Raw genomic sequence first — 17,201 nt, 5'->3', positions numbered from 1 at the left:
CATAGTTTACTAAAGTGAGAATAACAGCTTTATCATGGTTTACTTAATAGAGAATAACAGCTTTATCATGGTTTATTAAAGTGAGAATAACAGCTTCATCATGGTTTACTAATGTGAGTAGTATGTCCCGGTTATATTAATGCGTAATCTATGTATTCAAAGTAGAATTTGTGCTCATGTGGCCGATTTGTTTGGAAATTGTATTTGTTCATTTTAAACTGCTCTACACTTTGGGCGAGATGACATCTACTCTAGGCTATGAATATCCACACCCATCATAAAATATATTGGTAATTTATTTGATAACCGGTGGACATAATTCTTTATTCATTGTTAGATCTCCCATTGCACCTTTTCGAGAAAAATGCCAGTGAACTCAGCAAAGAACAGAGGGAGTTGGTTCGGGAGCCGAACCAACTTCAGCAAACCTACTTAAAGGGGTAGTTCGGAATTTTGGACATAGGGCCTGATTCCGAAGTGAGCATTGGTATTCTATATCACTGGAGACAGTTTTCAACACATTTCGTTCAGTCCTTCTAGTTGCAGAGTTCGCTCGTGCTAGGCTAGCGCACGTCAACGGGCAATGCTAGCCTGCTATTAAAAACAGTCTTACCCACTCCACAGTACACCCGAGGTAAATCAATTATAACGACAGACTATAAATCTAAATGTCTGTTTATAGAATAATGTTAGAAATAAAAGTAGAGTACAGTGAACGAAGGAATTCTACAAGCGTATTAAATTAACAAGATATGGCCACGTTTGGAGGAGTTAGCGATGCATCTGCTTTTGAAGACGATTATGAGGAATTTGTTGTATCCAACGAACCGTACATGTACGAGCCGGTGTTTTGATGTCAAAGCCAGCAGCAACAAGCCACAGTTGAGTCCTTTCTGGATCTCGCACTGGAAATTGGTGGAAACTTTGTGGTGCCCATCTGTACCGTTTATTTCTACAATTTCTAAAAGCACACTGAACCATCATGTTGCCTAGTCGTTCAATTGCGCTTCTGTCCCACGCTTCTCTGTTTACGTTCTTCTGTCTTGATTCGGTTACAAACCTAACCAGCGCATAGTAGAATTCCGCTTCTGCTGAGAAAGTAGTCCCTCGATGATTCATGCGATGCAAGGTTAGTTTTATTTCTAACATTATTCTATCAACAAGGACATTTCAATCTATAGTCTGGCGTTATAATTGATTTACCTCGGGTGTACTGTGGAGTGGGTAAGACTGTTTTTAATAGCAGGCTAGCATTGCCCGTTGACCTGCGCTAGCCTAGCACGAGCGAACTCTGCAACTAGAAGGACTGAATGAAATGTGTTGAAAACTGTCTCCAGTGATATAGAATACCAATGCTCACTTCGGAATCAGGCCCTATGTCCAAAATTCAGCGGGTAAAAGTAAGCAGCAGGTTGGATATTCGCCGGATATTCAGTTTTGCAATCGGATTAAACCAGCAATCGGCTTAATCAACAAAATTGCACTATATTACGGGTGTAGTATGTTGAGGACAGTATAGGACAGCGTACTGACAAAAAATCACACCGAAATGAGTTGTTGCTATCGATATCTGTGCAAGAACAGCGCTGTAATCTACGGTCCGGCTGCAATCTGTTTTAGGGACCGTCCACAAATTACACCCCACGGACTGGTGACATAGACGTTACCATGGAATTGTTTCAGGAAAGAAATCACCAATAATCAATAAAAACACATATTCTCATTCTGTTTGCTGTAGTACTTGCCAGTGGGGGGCTTTTATTTACTACAGGTCATTATTTGTTGACATTTTGCATTATAGCGAATGAGGATGCAATTAATAGTTTCCAATATTCACCAAAAATCAATAGAAATACATTTTCTCATTCTGATTGCTGTAGTACTTGCCAATGGTGGGCTTTTACTTACTACGGGTCAGTATTTGTTCATATTTTACATAATAGTGAAACAGGATGCAATTAATAGTTTTAAATATTCACCAAAAATCAATAAAACTACATTTTTTCATTCTGATTGCTGTAGTACTTGCCGATGGTTGGCTTTAACCTACTACGGGTCATTATTTGTTGAAATTTTGCATCATAGCGAATGAGGATGCAATTAATAGTTTCAAATATTCACAAAAAATCTATAAAACTACATTTTTTCATTCTGATTGCTGTAGTACTTGCCAATGGTTGGCTTTTACTTACTACGGGTCATTATTTGTTGACATTTTGCATTATAGCGAATGAGGATGCAATTAATAGTTTTAAATATTCACCAAAAATCAATAAAACTACATTTTTTCATTCTGATTGCTGTGGTACTTGCCAATGGTTGGCTTTTACTTACTACGGGTCATTATTTGTTGACATTTTGCATTATAGCGAATGAGGATGCAATTAATAGTTTCAAATATTCACCAAAAATCAATGTAAATACATTTTCGCATTCTGATTGCTGTAGTACTTGCCAATGGTGGGCTTTTACTTACTACGGGTCATTATTTGTTGAAATTTTGCATTATAGCGAATAAGGATGCAATTAATAGTTTCAAATATTCACCAAAAATCAATAAAACTACATTTTTTCATTCTGATTGCTGTAGTACTTGCCAATGGTGGGCTTTTACTTACTACGGGTCAGTATTTGTTCATATTTTACATAATAGTGAAACAGGATGCAATTAATAGTTTTAAATTTTCACCAAAAATCAATAAAAATACATTTCTTCATTCTGATTGCTGTAGTACTTGCCAATGGTTGGCTTTTACTTACTACGGGTCATTATTTGTTGAAATTTTGCATTATAGCGAATGAGGATGCAATTAATAGTTTCCAATATTCACCAAAAATCAATAGAAATACATTTTCTCATTCTGATTGCTGTAGTACTTGCAAATGGTGGGCTTTTACTTACTACGGGTCATTATTTGTTGAAATTTTGCATTATAGCGAATGAGGATGTAATTAATAGTTTCAAATATTCACCAAAAATCAATGGAAATACATTTTCGCATTCTGATTGCTGTAGTAATTGCAAATGGTGGGCTTTTACTTACTACGGGTCATTATTTGTTGAAATTGTGCATTATAGCGAATGAGGATGCAATTAATAGTTTCAAATATTCACAAAAAATATATAAAACTAAATTTTTTTCATTCTGATTGCTGTAGTACTTGCCAATGGTTGGCTTTTACTTACTACGGGTCATTATTTGTTGACATTTTGCATTATAGCGAATGAGGATGCAATTAATAGTTTTAAATATTCACCAAAAATCAATAAAACTACATTTTTTCATTCTGATTGCTGTGGTACTTGCCAATGGTTGGCTTTTACTTACTACGGGTCATTATTTGTTGACATTTTGCATTATAGCGAATGAGGATGCAATTAATAGTTTCAAATATTCACCAAAAATCAATGTAAATACATTTTCGCATTCTGATTGCTGTAGTACTTGCCAATGGTTGGCTTTTACTTACTACGGGTCATTATTTGTTGAAATTTTGCATTATAGCGAATAAGGATGCAATTAATAGTTTCAAATATTCACCAAAAATCAATAAAACTACATTTTTTCATTCTGATTGCTGTAGTACTTGCCAATGGTGGGCTTTTACTTACTACGGGTCAGTATTTGTTCATATTTTACATAATAGTGAAACAGGATGCAATTAATAGTTTTAAATTTTCACCAAAAATCAATAAAACTACATTTCTTCATTCTGATTGCTGTAGTACTTGCCAATGGTTGGCTTTTACTTACTACGGGTCATTATTTGTTGAAATTTTGCATTATAGCGAATGAGGATGCAATTAATAGTTTCCAATATTCACCAAAAATCAATAGAAATACATTTTCTCATTCTGATTGCTGTAGTACTTAAAAATGGTGGGCTTTTACTTACTACGGGTCATTATTTGTTGAAATTTTGCATTATAGCGAATGAGGATGTGATTAATAGTTTCAAATATTCACCAAAAATCAATGGAAATACATTTTCGCATTCTGATTGCTGTAGTAGTTGCAAATGGTGGGCTTTTACTTACTACGGGTCATTATTTGTTGAAATTGTGCATTATAGCGAATGAGGATGTAATTAATACTTTCAAATATTCACCAAAAATCAATAAAACTAATTTTTTTCAATCTGATTGCCGTAGTACTTGCCAATGGTTGGCTTTTACTTACTACGGGTCATTATTTGTTGAAATTTTGCATTATAGTGAATGAGGATGTAATTAATAGTTTCAAATATTCACCAAAAATCAATGGAAATACATTTTCGCATTCTGATTGCTGTAGTAGTTGCAAATGGTGGGCTTTTACTTACTACGGGTCATTATTTGTTGAAATTGTGCATTATAGCGAATGAGGATGTAATTAATACTTTCAAATATTCACCAAAAATCAATAAAACTAATTTTTTTCAATCTGATTGCCGTAGTACTTGCCAATGGTTGGCTTTTACTTACTACGGGTCATTATTTGTTGAAATTTTGCATTATAGCGAATGAGGATGTAATTAATAGTTTCAAATATTCACCAAAAATCAATGGAAATACATTTTCGCATTCTGATTGCTGTAGTAGTTGCAAATGGTGGGCTTTTACTTACTACGGGTCATTATTTGTTGAAATTGTGCATTATAGCGAATGAGGATGTAATTAATAGTTTCAAATATTCACCAAAAATCAATAAAACTACATTTTTTCAATCTGATTGCTGTAGTACTTGCCAATGGTTGGCTTTTACTTACTACGGGTCATTATTTGTTGAAATTTTGCATTATAGCGAATGAGGATGTAATTAATAGTTTCAAATATTCACCAAAAATCAATGGAAATACATTTTCGCATTCTGATTGCTGTAGTAGTTGCAAATGGTGGGCTTTTACTTACTACGGGTCATTATTTGTTGACATTTTGCATTATAGCGAATGAGGATGTAATTAATCGTTTCAAATATTCACCAAAAATCAATGGAATTACGTTTTCGCATTCTGATTGCTGTAGTACTTGCAAATGGTGGGCTTTTACTTGCTACGGGTCATTATTTGTTGAAATTTTGCATTATAGCGAATGAAGATGTAATTAATAGTTTCACATATTCACCAAAAATCAATAAAACTAAATTTTTTCATTATGATTGCTGTAGTACTTGCCAATGGTGGGCTTTTACCTACTACGGGTCATTATTTGTTGACATTTTGCATTATAGCGAACGAAGATGTAATTAATAGTTTCACATATTCACCAAAAATCAATAAAACTACATTTTTTCATTATGATTGCTGTAGTACTTGCCAATGGTGGGCTTTTACCTACTACGGGTCATTATTTGTTGACATTTTGCATTATAGCGAATGAGGATGTAATTAATACTTTCAAATATTCACCAAAAATCAATAAAACTAATTTTTTTCAATCTGATTGCCGTAGTACTTGCCAATGGTTGGCTTTTACTTACTACGGGTCATTATTTGTTGAAATTTTGCATTATAGCGAATGAGGATGTAATTAATAGTTTCAAATATTCACCAAAAATCAATGGAAATACATTTTCGCATTCTGATTGCTGTAGTAGTTGCAAATGGTGGGCTTTTACTTACTACGGGTCATTATTTGTTGAAATTGTGCATTATAGCGAATGAGGATGTAATTAATAGTTTCAAATATTCACCAAAAATCAATAAAACTACATTTTTTCAATCTGATTGCTGTAGTACTTGCCAATGGTTGGCTTTTACTTACTACGGGTCATTATTTGTTGAAATTTTGCATTATAGCGAATGAGGATGTAATTAATAGTTTCAAATATTCACCAAAAATCAATGGAAATACATTTTCGCATTCTGATTGCTGTAGTAGTTGCAAATGGTGGGCTTTTACTTACTACGGGTCATTATTTGTTGACATTTTGCATTATAGCGAATGAGGATGAAATTAATAGTTTTGAATATTCACCAAGTTTAATGATTCAAAACAATTAGTCAAGGGAATTTCAATAGAAAGATTAAAATACATCTGTCTTTGGAACGCATCATGATAGAGACATCCCGTTTTTTTGCGTTTCAAACCTCTAAAGAAAACTAGGGATAGGTTCAATCATAACCTTTGAAACCTACACCACAAACCTGCATTTTGGAGCCCTATCAAGACTTCACCTTGAACAGCAACTCCAATTTGAGGGGAAAGAAGGTCATAGCTAAGGTAAGAACTTATATTGGATACTGTCATATCAGTGCCTTTGTATATCTTTCAATGTGACTATTGTGTTTGTGTTTTTGAATTTTTGAACTCACTTGAGTCCAAGCTTGGTCAGGGATAACACAGATATTCATAAGTTGAATTTAATACCTTTTTAGGCAAGCTTATTGCATTCACTTGAGTGAAAAAAATATTAATTTTATCTCATAATTATGCAATACTTATCTTATAATTACGAGAAAAGCATTGCATAATTACGTGATAGTATGTCATTATCATGAGATAGTACCTCATAATTACGAGAAAGTCACTCATAAATATCACTGCAAGATAATTACGAGATAATAGAAATGACAAAATAGTATCTCGTTATTGTGAAATAATTACAAGATAATATTAATTATGACATGTTACCTCATTAGTATTTACGAGATAATAGTAATTATGAGATATTGTCTCATACTTATGAGATTATTATTAAATATTTTTTATACTCATGTGAATGCAATGAGCTTCCGTACCTTTTAATACCTTCACACCCCCCTCCCCGCCCATCAGGACCACTTGTTTAGAGGGCCCAGAATTTGGTGTTACGGCCCTGCCCACGCATTGGTTAATTGACGACGGTTTTGGCGCGCCAACCCCAGGGCACATCGTTGGTTGTTGGTCCTCTTGTGGTTTTTAGTCGTCGCTATGATTCATTACTCCAGCAAAATTCCGAGCAAAGAACATTACCTCCTGACTGCTAATCAATCAACCCAATTATAGCAAGTACGTTTTCAACCAAGTTTGTTGTAGCCTATGGTGATTTTCAAACAGTGACGGACTGGGATTAAAAACGGCCCTGGCATTTTCACCCAACAGCGTGTGCCGTGTGGGCCCACACGACATGCACGGAAATAACACACACTTTTGTAGCCCCATTGGTGATGAACCCTCTAACTTTAATATGCATGAAGACTGACTGTCCTCACTGTTTTTCCACTGTTCTCCTGTCTTACTCCCTGCACTTCGCAGCTTAAAAAACAAATCGGTCAGTTTCGCGCATTTTTCACAGTCAGCAAACAGTAATTTCCTGGATTTCGCTCTCTTTTCTCCGATCCTCCCTTCTGTCGCTTAATTCCTCGATTCATAGTTCCTACTCATATTAACCTCAGCAGACTGGTGGTATCTTCCAACTTTCAACAACCCCCTACACGCAGACGCGGTCTGATTCGGTTTTGAAATTCCTAGAAGTCATTGCTTCATATAACTTTTGTAAACCAATAATACAATTAAAAATACAGGCAGATTTGTTGTATTTCAATTTCAAACCATGCACTTTTTAAACATCTGATTGAATAAGGCTACAAAATAATGTAGACCGATGTAAATATTAAGGGCAACCATGACTGTAGTATATAGACACTCATATCTGGTATAAATACTGATTCGTTTCCTATTATATAGCATGGATAGGGATTTAGTGACAAGGGCTAATTTGAAGCTTTGATAGTGGGCCAAGATAATGTGGGGCCGCGTTGCGACGAAGCGGACGCGCGAACACGACAAGCATGCCGCCCCCTGATTGGCCGGCCCGGCCCAAACGGCCAACGAGAGGCCGCGGCCCCTCTGGCATCTGCCCGAATGCCAGACCGTCCAGTCCGTCACTGGTGTCAAATGAGTGTTCTTAGGAAATTTGAATTTGAAATAATTGATCATTGTTTTGCTTTAGGTAAAGGCATCATGCAAATGAATAATCTTTAATAATACAGTATTCTTTCAATTTAGAAAATGACAAAACAAAAAAAGAGAAAGATAGCATCCCAAAGAGACTTATGGGAGGTAGCAGGCGGCTTGGAGTCCGTGGTGAGTGAATTTTCCCTGGTTAACCTGCACGGGGCCACCTACAGTTCAGATGTTTGGTCAGAGTTATGCCTATCACTCTTTGGAAAGGAAAATAAATCCCCAAAACACTGGTTGTGGGTGATATGGAACAACAATAGGAGGGGACTCAGAGATAGAGTCCGTGATCATACCAATATGAAAGGCCTAGATTCAACTGCCAAAGATCCAAAGACAGAAAACAAAGAGGTAGCGTTCCATGGGTCGCATGGGTTTGAGGCAGTGATTCAAACATCCAGGGCAATATCGGAATTGGACAATCTGGATGAGGCAATAGATCTGCCTGATCCCAACCACAATATTTCCTCTCCGTCTGCCTCCCCATCCTCCAATCCAACGTCCCGATTTGACCATCCTGGGAGAGAAAGTGAAATCCAGTTTGTGGCCGAGATTTTTTCTGGTCATTCAGATACAGAAATGCACGTACACCTAGAAGACAGGATTGAAGGCAGTAATCATAGTTCAGAAGATTCTTCTGAGTCTGTGGTTACAACATCCAAGGCAATGACTGACTTCAACAATCTGGAAGAGGAGCCCAAGTACAATGCTGCCTCTCCATCGTCTTCTGAAAGACAGAGGAAAATCCGAAGGGTCGGCACTGTCCCGAGAAGATTTCGAATCTGTTTGGATAACAAATCCTGGAAAAAAATTTGACAACAGAAAGGGTATCACAAATTGAAACAGTCGTGGACACATGTTTTGTATGAGAAATTAAACCAATAAAATCATTGCTGTGTACCTGCTTTTAAATACCAACACATCAGACCGGCAAATAGCAGAAAAAGAAATTGTCCATACTTTCATGCAAAAGCGGTGTGCACATTTCCTTCCTGCAAAGCAGTTTATACTTTCACAATGGCTAAAAAACCCTCAATAAAAGAAAATAAAGTGTTTTTGACAGTGTGCCGCCATGGAAATGTGTGTCACCTGAAACAACACACCAGGAAAAGACAGGCGTCAAACGTTAGGAGAGGGAAAATTGCTAAAAAAATCAAAGGTGGGCTCAGTAACGCCTACTACAAACTCCTTAGCCAAACCCCTCACGAGGATATAAGGGCTGTGAACATGACTAGATGTCTTAAAGGGACACTATGTAATATTTTGAGTAATTTATTACCTCAAATCAACATATTCATTCATAAATAAGTTCTCATTGGTGTAAAATGATCTCTGCCAAATATCTCACTTATCCTCCTGAGCGAAGAATAATTAATATTAATATCAATATGGTTACATAGGACGGGTAAGCTTCATGGAGGCTTCCATTTTCTTCCGGTCTATGAGCTGCCGAGAGGGTCAAAAAGCACTACGTCCTACAGGAATTGCAAACGTGTTTTCACTCTGAGCCAGCGTGACGGTGGAACGGAGCTTAGTTTAGCGAGACGAGTTTTACCAGGAAATTTGAACATGCACCGCATTTTTTTGAAAGACCATAGTTATGCCACGCCACAGGAGAAGGAATCATCGTCACCAAAAAAACGAAAAAGAGCGTTAAAAATGCAACGAGGATAAACATCGGAGTCGCTTTTCCAAGGTGGAAAGAGCTGATGAAGGAGAAAGATTTTGAAAGGGATGCCGATGTTGCCTGCTTTCTTCTCGACAGGTAAGTCGATGTCACTGTCTAAATTACAAGCTTTTGTCATTGGTTGGTTGTGTAATTCATTACATAGGCGGCACAACAGTGGAACACTTATACAGTGTTTGGGAGTAACCGAATACATGTAGGGCCTACCGGCGTTACGTATTAATTGTTTGTTTGTTCCGATTTTAATTGGACCCGGGAATACGGGGCCTGCCCGTAATTCCGACGCCTCATTGTTCCGACGTCTCAATGTTCCGAAATATTTCCCATTAGATCGACATGCCACTATTCCGACGGTTCAATGTTCCGAAAACGAAACCCATTGGTCCGAAGGTCCGTTAGTCCAACTTTTCAAAAAGGAGGCGCATTAGGCCGACGGTTCAATATGCCGAATAGGAAAAAGAGTTTTATACCTCGCTCGCTCCCTCTCACACTCTGTGTGTGTGTGTGTGTGTGTGTGTGTGTGTGTGTGTGTGTGTGTGTGTGTGTGTGTGTGTGTGTGTGTGTGTGTGTGTGTGTGTGTGTGTGTGTGTGTGTGTGTGTGTGTTGAGAATTAGACCTCCGCTCTCGTCCATGGTGCTGCAACACCGTGTCGAAATGAAGTGAAGCGTTGTCTTTTTGCCCTCAAATTCATCGTGAACTTGATATGGAGGCCTAGGTTGTATTTGAGACAGAGAGAGAGTGAAAGTGAGAGTGAGAGAGAGAGGGAGAGGGAGCGAGCGAGGTATACAACTATTTTCCTATTCGGCATATTGAACCGTCGGCCTAATGCGCCTCCTTTTCGAAAAGTCGGACGAACGGACCTTCGGACCAATGGGTTTCGTTTTCGGAACATTGAACCGTCGGAATAGTGGCATGTCGATCTAATGGGAAATATTTCGGAACATTGAGACGTCGGAACAATGAGGCGTCGGAATTACGGCATGGCACCACTTCCGACGGCCGTTTGTCCGACTTTTCAAAAAGGAGGCGCATTAGGCCGACGGTTCAATATGCCGAATAGGCCTACATATAAAGAGTATTATACCTCCCTCTCTCTCTTTTGTCACTTTGCTCTCAGAGAGAGAAAGAGATAGGCTACACAACTCTTTATATGTAGGCCTATTCGGCATATTAAACCGTCGGCCTAATGCGCCTCTTGTTTGACTTATCGGACAAACGGCCCTTCGGAACAATGGGTTACGTTTCGTAACATTGTTAAAATAATGACTATCGTGAATGATGACTGAAATAATTCACTATCTTACACTAATGATTCAATGCCGTTTGAAGTTTTTTAAAAATAACGAACCTCATCATCACTCGATTGACTCGATGCCGTAGTAGGTGTCATGTCACAGCTTCTTGGCACATACTGCCCACCGTAGTTTTTGGACATGCGAGCACTATTAGTTTGAATGCAATATACAATTGTACCACTAGATGGGAGTAATTTTTACACAGTGTCCCTTTAATAGAGGCATCTTAAATGCAATTTCTTGCGAAATCAGGAAAAGTCTGACCTTACATGATAATGTTGTGATGGAGGTGCTTCTCACTCAGAACATTATGAGAGAATGTGACACAGACTTTGTTAATTTCCCTGGATACATCCAGAACTTTCAAGCCGACCCATTTGCCACTCATATGTACAGTGAGACAGGGTTAGGGATTTTGGTTGCACATATGAGGAGGAAGGAACCAGTAAAACTGTACCTGGACGCCACAGGGAGTGTGGTATCCAAGATCCCAGACCAGAAGAAGTTGTTTTATACTATGCACTTGTTTTACCTGGACATGGTCGTTGTGCACCCCCCTTGCCTGTGGCAGAGATGCTAACGAATGACCACACTGTACCCTCGATTACCTACTGGCTCTTGCAGTTTCTCCACACTGTTCGTAAATTCACTGTCCTGACAGTTCGCCAAGTGGAGACAGACTTCAGCTGGGCGCTGATGCAGGCTGTTCTCCTATCCTTTAACAAGGAAAATATTTGTACCTATTTGAGGAGATGCTTCGCCATCAGCCAGGGCAAACGGCAGATGAAGGCCATCCAGAAGTATACTGTGCTCCACCTTTGCTCGGCGCATGTGCTCAAGGCCATTAGTGGAATCATTGCTAAGCACGTGACTGATAGAGGTCACAGAGAATTTTTGACTTTTGTGTTTGCCAGGCTGCAGAACACACAAAGTCTGAATGAGGCCATCCAGGTGTTCAGGGCCCTGTGCATCATTTTGTTTGCAAAAAGGAATTTACCTGTTGTAATAAACAGTGTGGAGGAGCTGAAAGAGATGATACAGTCAGTTAACTTTGATGTATTGTCTGAGGACCAGGTCGATGCAAAGACCTTCATGACCTTTGAAGACCTTGAAGCTGTCGATTCCAGGACGATTGTCGGCACGTCTCCGTTTTCGTCTGTCTTCCGACGCATCTCTGATGATGCTGCCGAAGCAGTGGATTCAGAGCCAAATGAAGAGGAGGACAATCTCTACTACTGCCCTGCCATAGTCCAAACACTCCTCGACAAATACATGTCCATATATCCACTCTGGAGTGGGCTGATGTTGGGGGATCTGTCACGCCATGCTCCACGCCCAAACAATCCAGGGACGAAGGAGAAGGAGACGAGGGACACAAATTGCCACGTGGAGGCATGGTTCGGGATTGTGAAGAACCACATCCTCTTAAAAAAGAAACGAATGCGTCCTGGAGCGTTCAAAATAAACGACATCAGCCTTTCAGAAGAGGCATGGGCCAAAAAAAATCACATGGAAGCAAGTACCAGCTCTAAATCCAGGTCAAAATATTATGCTGCCCCTACCTCAATGCCTACACCAAGAAAAACAAAAAAAAGAGGTTGCAGAATAGGTCCAGTTCCAGGAGGTCCAGTTCCAGGACCTGGTGAAAACTCGGACAAGGAACTCTCTGGCAATGCTGAGGACCCATCAGAAGAGGCCAGTGAAGATGGTGATGGCAGTCATGAAGCCACATCAAGCACAAAAACACAAGAGTCAGAGGTATGTTTTTAAAATATATGTATCTTTTTAAATCATCTTAATTTATATTTATTTTGATGTATTTCTCCACACTGTGTGTGTAATTTCCACTCATGAAGTCATTTGCTTCGTTGATTTTATGGGAGTAATTTGTGATTAGTGCTTGCAAAATAGTTTGATTGTATTTGATGAATAAGTGGTTTGTTGACATTGCCCTATTACCTGACCTAGACACAGACTCTTTGGAAAAGGAAGGGGACTGAGGTTGTCATTGCAACTGTTAGGACAAACAATGGTAACTCAATAATTTGCCTGAGGCATAATGACCTCATCTCACTAAGGCCACACAATCTGCTTAATGGTGAGGTAGGTGAACATGCTTTTTTCACACACATTAATATGCAAAAAAAATATTCCTACTGTCCATAAAAGGGAATTTATTTCTCAAATGCATTTCTAGGCAATGGAGTTTTTCATTCAAGCCACTCTTTCAAGGATGGGGGGTGTGCGCCGACTGTATGTGTTACATCACTTCGTCATTGGTGTAATTTTGTTCGGAGAAACCTCACAAATCTCAAGGCAAAGTTTAAAGACCGTAAGTACAGAATGACTATGAATATGTGAACTCAGAACAATGATAACATTGTTCTGAAGAATTTCAAAATTTGAAACTAATTTGTTATCAAATAATGTCATAGGTGGACTTTGATCAGTACGATGGTGTGATTGGATTTGTTAATGTAAACAACAACCACTGGAAGTTTGTGGTGAGTAAAATAAGTTGACAAACCAAAGTTAAATGTAATAGGCGGGTCATTCTTTCATCATGTATGTATTGTGAATGATTTTTTATGTGTATCCCTTGGCAGTATCTTCATGCTCCAACAAGCCAAATATTCATCCTTGATCCTGCTGACCCTGAGATTGATCTGGAAGAGACCAGGAAAGCAGCAAAACGCTTCCGGTAAAATATTTGTATTTACATCTTCCTCTCTCCGTTGACTGTACCCATAGTATTATTTTCAGATAATTATGGCACCCATTTTATCAGTCACTATGGCCCACACAATGGTCACACTTCTGTTTTTTAACAGCAAATACTTTAGGACAAGGTTTAATCTAAACGGACAAAAGGATTGGTTGACCTTGGCATGGAAACCTGCCACAATTTCCCACACAACACAGAGAGATGGAACTAGCTGTGGAGTCTTTGTCATGGAGGTGAAGTAAACCATCTCAAACCACCACCTTTTGTTCTATCCCCATGAACCTTCATGTGTCAGATTCTTCCATTTCAATAATCATGACTGTCTTTAAAGGCTGTTAATATATTCACAAATATTGTTATTTTCTGTTAAGATGGCAAGACAAATAATCCAAAGCTTTCCAGCAATTCCAGAGGAACTCAACATTGATTCTCAATGCAAAAACATTGCACGTTTAAGAGAAGATATGGCAGAGGAGATGCTTATTGCCGCAGGTAATGTAAAGAAGTTGTTACTATACAATGTCTAATTGATGATACATTTAAAATGTATCAATGTGTAAATTACACACGCTATCTGTTCACCTAGGTTAGTTTCTGCTCTTTTATAATGTGAAAATATTTTCAGAGTCCAAAATGGATTTCTGCTGTCAATGCGGATTGAAAGTTCCTTCGGCCTTCGTAATCCAAACAAAAGACATTCTTTGGGTAAGTATCACAAGTTCAGTGATAAAATATCAATTGCATGAAAAAACCGTGGAGTTAATGTGACTGGGTTTGTGGTTTCTACAGATCGAATGCGGAAAATGCAACAGATGGTTCCATGCATCTTGCCTTGGAATGACAGCTGCCAGTGTTCCAGAGAAAGACACTGCATGGTATTGTGAAATTTGCCTCTAAGATAATAGGGGTATACATATTGGAATAGTCATGAATGTTTGAAGATTCAATCAAAAAATGTCTAAGTCTATTGGTCATATGCTATTCATGACAGTTCTTGTTCTATATTGTTCATGTTTATCCTACAAAGTTGGATCATTTTGGGGCCATACTACCCTCTAGGGTTTGAAAAAACGTAAGAAAGCGAATAAGAAAATTAAGCTCAACAAAATTAAAGGGGAAAAAATACAAAGTAAGGGGACATTATTTAACCACGGACATGGGGTTACCACAACAGGGGAATGTCTATTTTGACAACGAATTTTTGAGAAATTATACCATAATGTTATAAGAAATACGGTCAATGGCAGCTATATCAAAGCATAAGAAAATGTATTTTTATTCATCACTGGGCTTTGTTTTTGTTTAAGAGATAGCCTACAGCCATATTTACAAATCTGTTATTAAAAAATGTCTTGTTAACAATGCCTTTTGTGTGTTTTTCATAATTACTCCCATCCTATTTCACAAAAAAGGTCACCCATAATAAATGTGAAAATTTCCTTTTGGTGAATATTTGAAACTATCAATTGCATCCTCATTCGCTATAATGCAAAATTTCAAGAAATAATGACCCGTAATAAGTAAAAGACAACCATTGGCAAGTACTACAGCAATCAGAATGAAAAAATATAGTTTTATTGATTTTTGGTGAACATTTGAAACTATTAATTGCATCCTGTTTCACTATTATGTAAAATATGCACAAATACTGACCCGTAGTAAGTTAAAGCCCGCCATTGGCAAGTACTACAGCAATCAGAATGCGAAAAATGTATTTCCATTGATTTTTGGTGAATATTTGAAACTATTAATTGCATCCTCATTCGCTATAATGCAAAATTTCAACAAATAATGACCCGTAGTAAGTAAAAGCCAACCATTGGCAAGTACTACAGCAATCAGATTGAAAAAATGTAGTTTTATTGATTTTTGGTGAATATTTGAAACAATTAATTGCATCCTCATTCGCTATAATGCAAAATTTCAACAAACAATGACCCGTAGTAAGTAAAAGCCCACCATCGGCAAGTACTACAGCAATCAGAATGCGAAAAATGTATTTCCATTGATTTTTGGTGAATATTTGAAACTATTAATTGCATCCTCATTCGCTATAATGCAAAATTTCAACAAATAATGACCCGTAGTAGGTAAAAGCCAACCATCGGCAAGTACTACAGCAATCAGAATGCGAAAATGTATTTCCATTGATTTTTGGTGAATATTTGAAACTATTAATTGCATCCTGTTTCACTATTATGTAAAATATGAACAAATACTGACCCATAGTAAGTAAAAGCCAACCATTGGCAAGTACTACAGCAATCAGATTGAAAAAATGTAGTTTTATTGATTTTTGGTGAATATTTGAAACAATTAATTGCATCCTCTTTCGCTATAATGCGAAATTTCAACAAATAATGACCCGTAGTAGGTTAAAGCCAACCATCGGCAAGTACTACAGCAATCAGAATGCGAAAATGTATTTCCATTGATTTTTGGTGAATATTTGAAACTATTAATTGCATCCTGTTTCACTATTATGTAAAATATGAAAAAATACTGACCCGTAGTAAGTAAAAGCCCACCATTGGCAAGTACTACAGAAATCAGAATGAAAAAATGTAGTTTTATTGATTTTTGGTGAATATTTGAAACCATTAATTGCATCCTGTTTCACTATTATGTAAAATATGAACAAATACTGACCCGTAGTAAGTAAAAGCCCACCATTGGCAAATACTACAGCAATCAGAATGCGAAAATGTATTTCCATAGATTTTTGGTGAATATTTGAAACTATTAATTGTATCCTCATTCGCTATAATGCAAAATCTCAACAAATAATGACCCGTAGTAAGTAAAAGCCCACCATCGGCAAGTACTACAGCAATCAGAATGCGAAAATGTATTTCCATTGATTTTTGGTGAATATTTGGAACTATTAATTGCATCCTCATTCGCTATAATGCAAAATTTCAACAAATAATGACCCGTAGTAAGTAAAAGCCAACCATTGGCAAGTACTACAGCAATCAGATTGAAAATTTTTTGTTTTATTGATTTTTGGTGAATATTTGAAACTATTAATTACATCCTCATTCGCTATAATGCAAAATTTCAACAAATAATGACCCGTAGTAAGTAAAAGCCCACCATTGGCAAGTACTACAGCAATCAGAATGCGAAAATGTATTTCCATAGATTTTTGGTGAATATTTAAACTATTAATTACATCCTCATTCGCTATAATGCAAAATTTCAACAAATAATGACCCGTAGTAAGTAAAAGCCCACCATCGGCAAGTACTACAGCAATCAGAATGCGAAAATGTATTTCCATTGATTTTTGGTGAATATTTGAAACAATTAATTGCATCCTCATTCGCTATAATGCGAAATTTCAACAAATAATGACCCGTAGTAAGTAAAAGCCCACCATGGGCAAGTACTACAGCAATCAGAATGAAAAAATATAGTTTTATTGATTTTTGGTGAATATTTGAAACTATTAATTGCATCCTGTTTCACTATTATGTAAAATATGAACAAATACTGACCCGTAGTAAGTAAAAGCCCACCATTGGCAAGTACTACAGCAATCAGAATGCGAAAAATGTATTTCCATTGATT

General features: G+C 37.4%; 1 protein-coding gene across 1 annotated transcript; it reads left to right on the top strand.

The window, feature by feature from the left end:
- The first annotated feature begins 10,747 nt into the window (after positions 1-10,747).
- Positions 10,748-15,418, top strand: LOC130406502 (uncharacterized). Its single transcript, XM_056612120.1, has 9 exons — positions 10,748-12,661; positions 12,872-13,006; positions 13,101-13,235; positions 13,339-13,407; positions 13,510-13,604; positions 13,735-13,861; positions 14,000-14,120; positions 14,254-14,333; positions 14,418-15,418. Exons 1-9 carry the CDS (start codon positions 11,477-11,479, stop codon positions 14,523-14,525), a joined length of 2,055 nt encoding a protein of 684 aa, XP_056468095.1. The 5' UTR covers positions 10,748-11,476; the 3' UTR covers positions 14,526-15,418.
- Positions 15,419-17,201: the final 1,783 nt, after the last annotated feature.

Source organism: Gadus chalcogrammus, chromosome 16 (assembly GCF_026213295.1).
Source record: "Gadus chalcogrammus isolate NIFS_2021 chromosome 16, NIFS_Gcha_1.0, whole genome shotgun sequence".
NCBI lineage: Eukaryota > Metazoa > Chordata > Actinopteri > Gadiformes > Gadidae > Gadus > Gadus chalcogrammus.
Note: the sequence above shows the minus strand (reverse complement) of the source record. Positions and strands in the feature narration are given on the sequence as shown.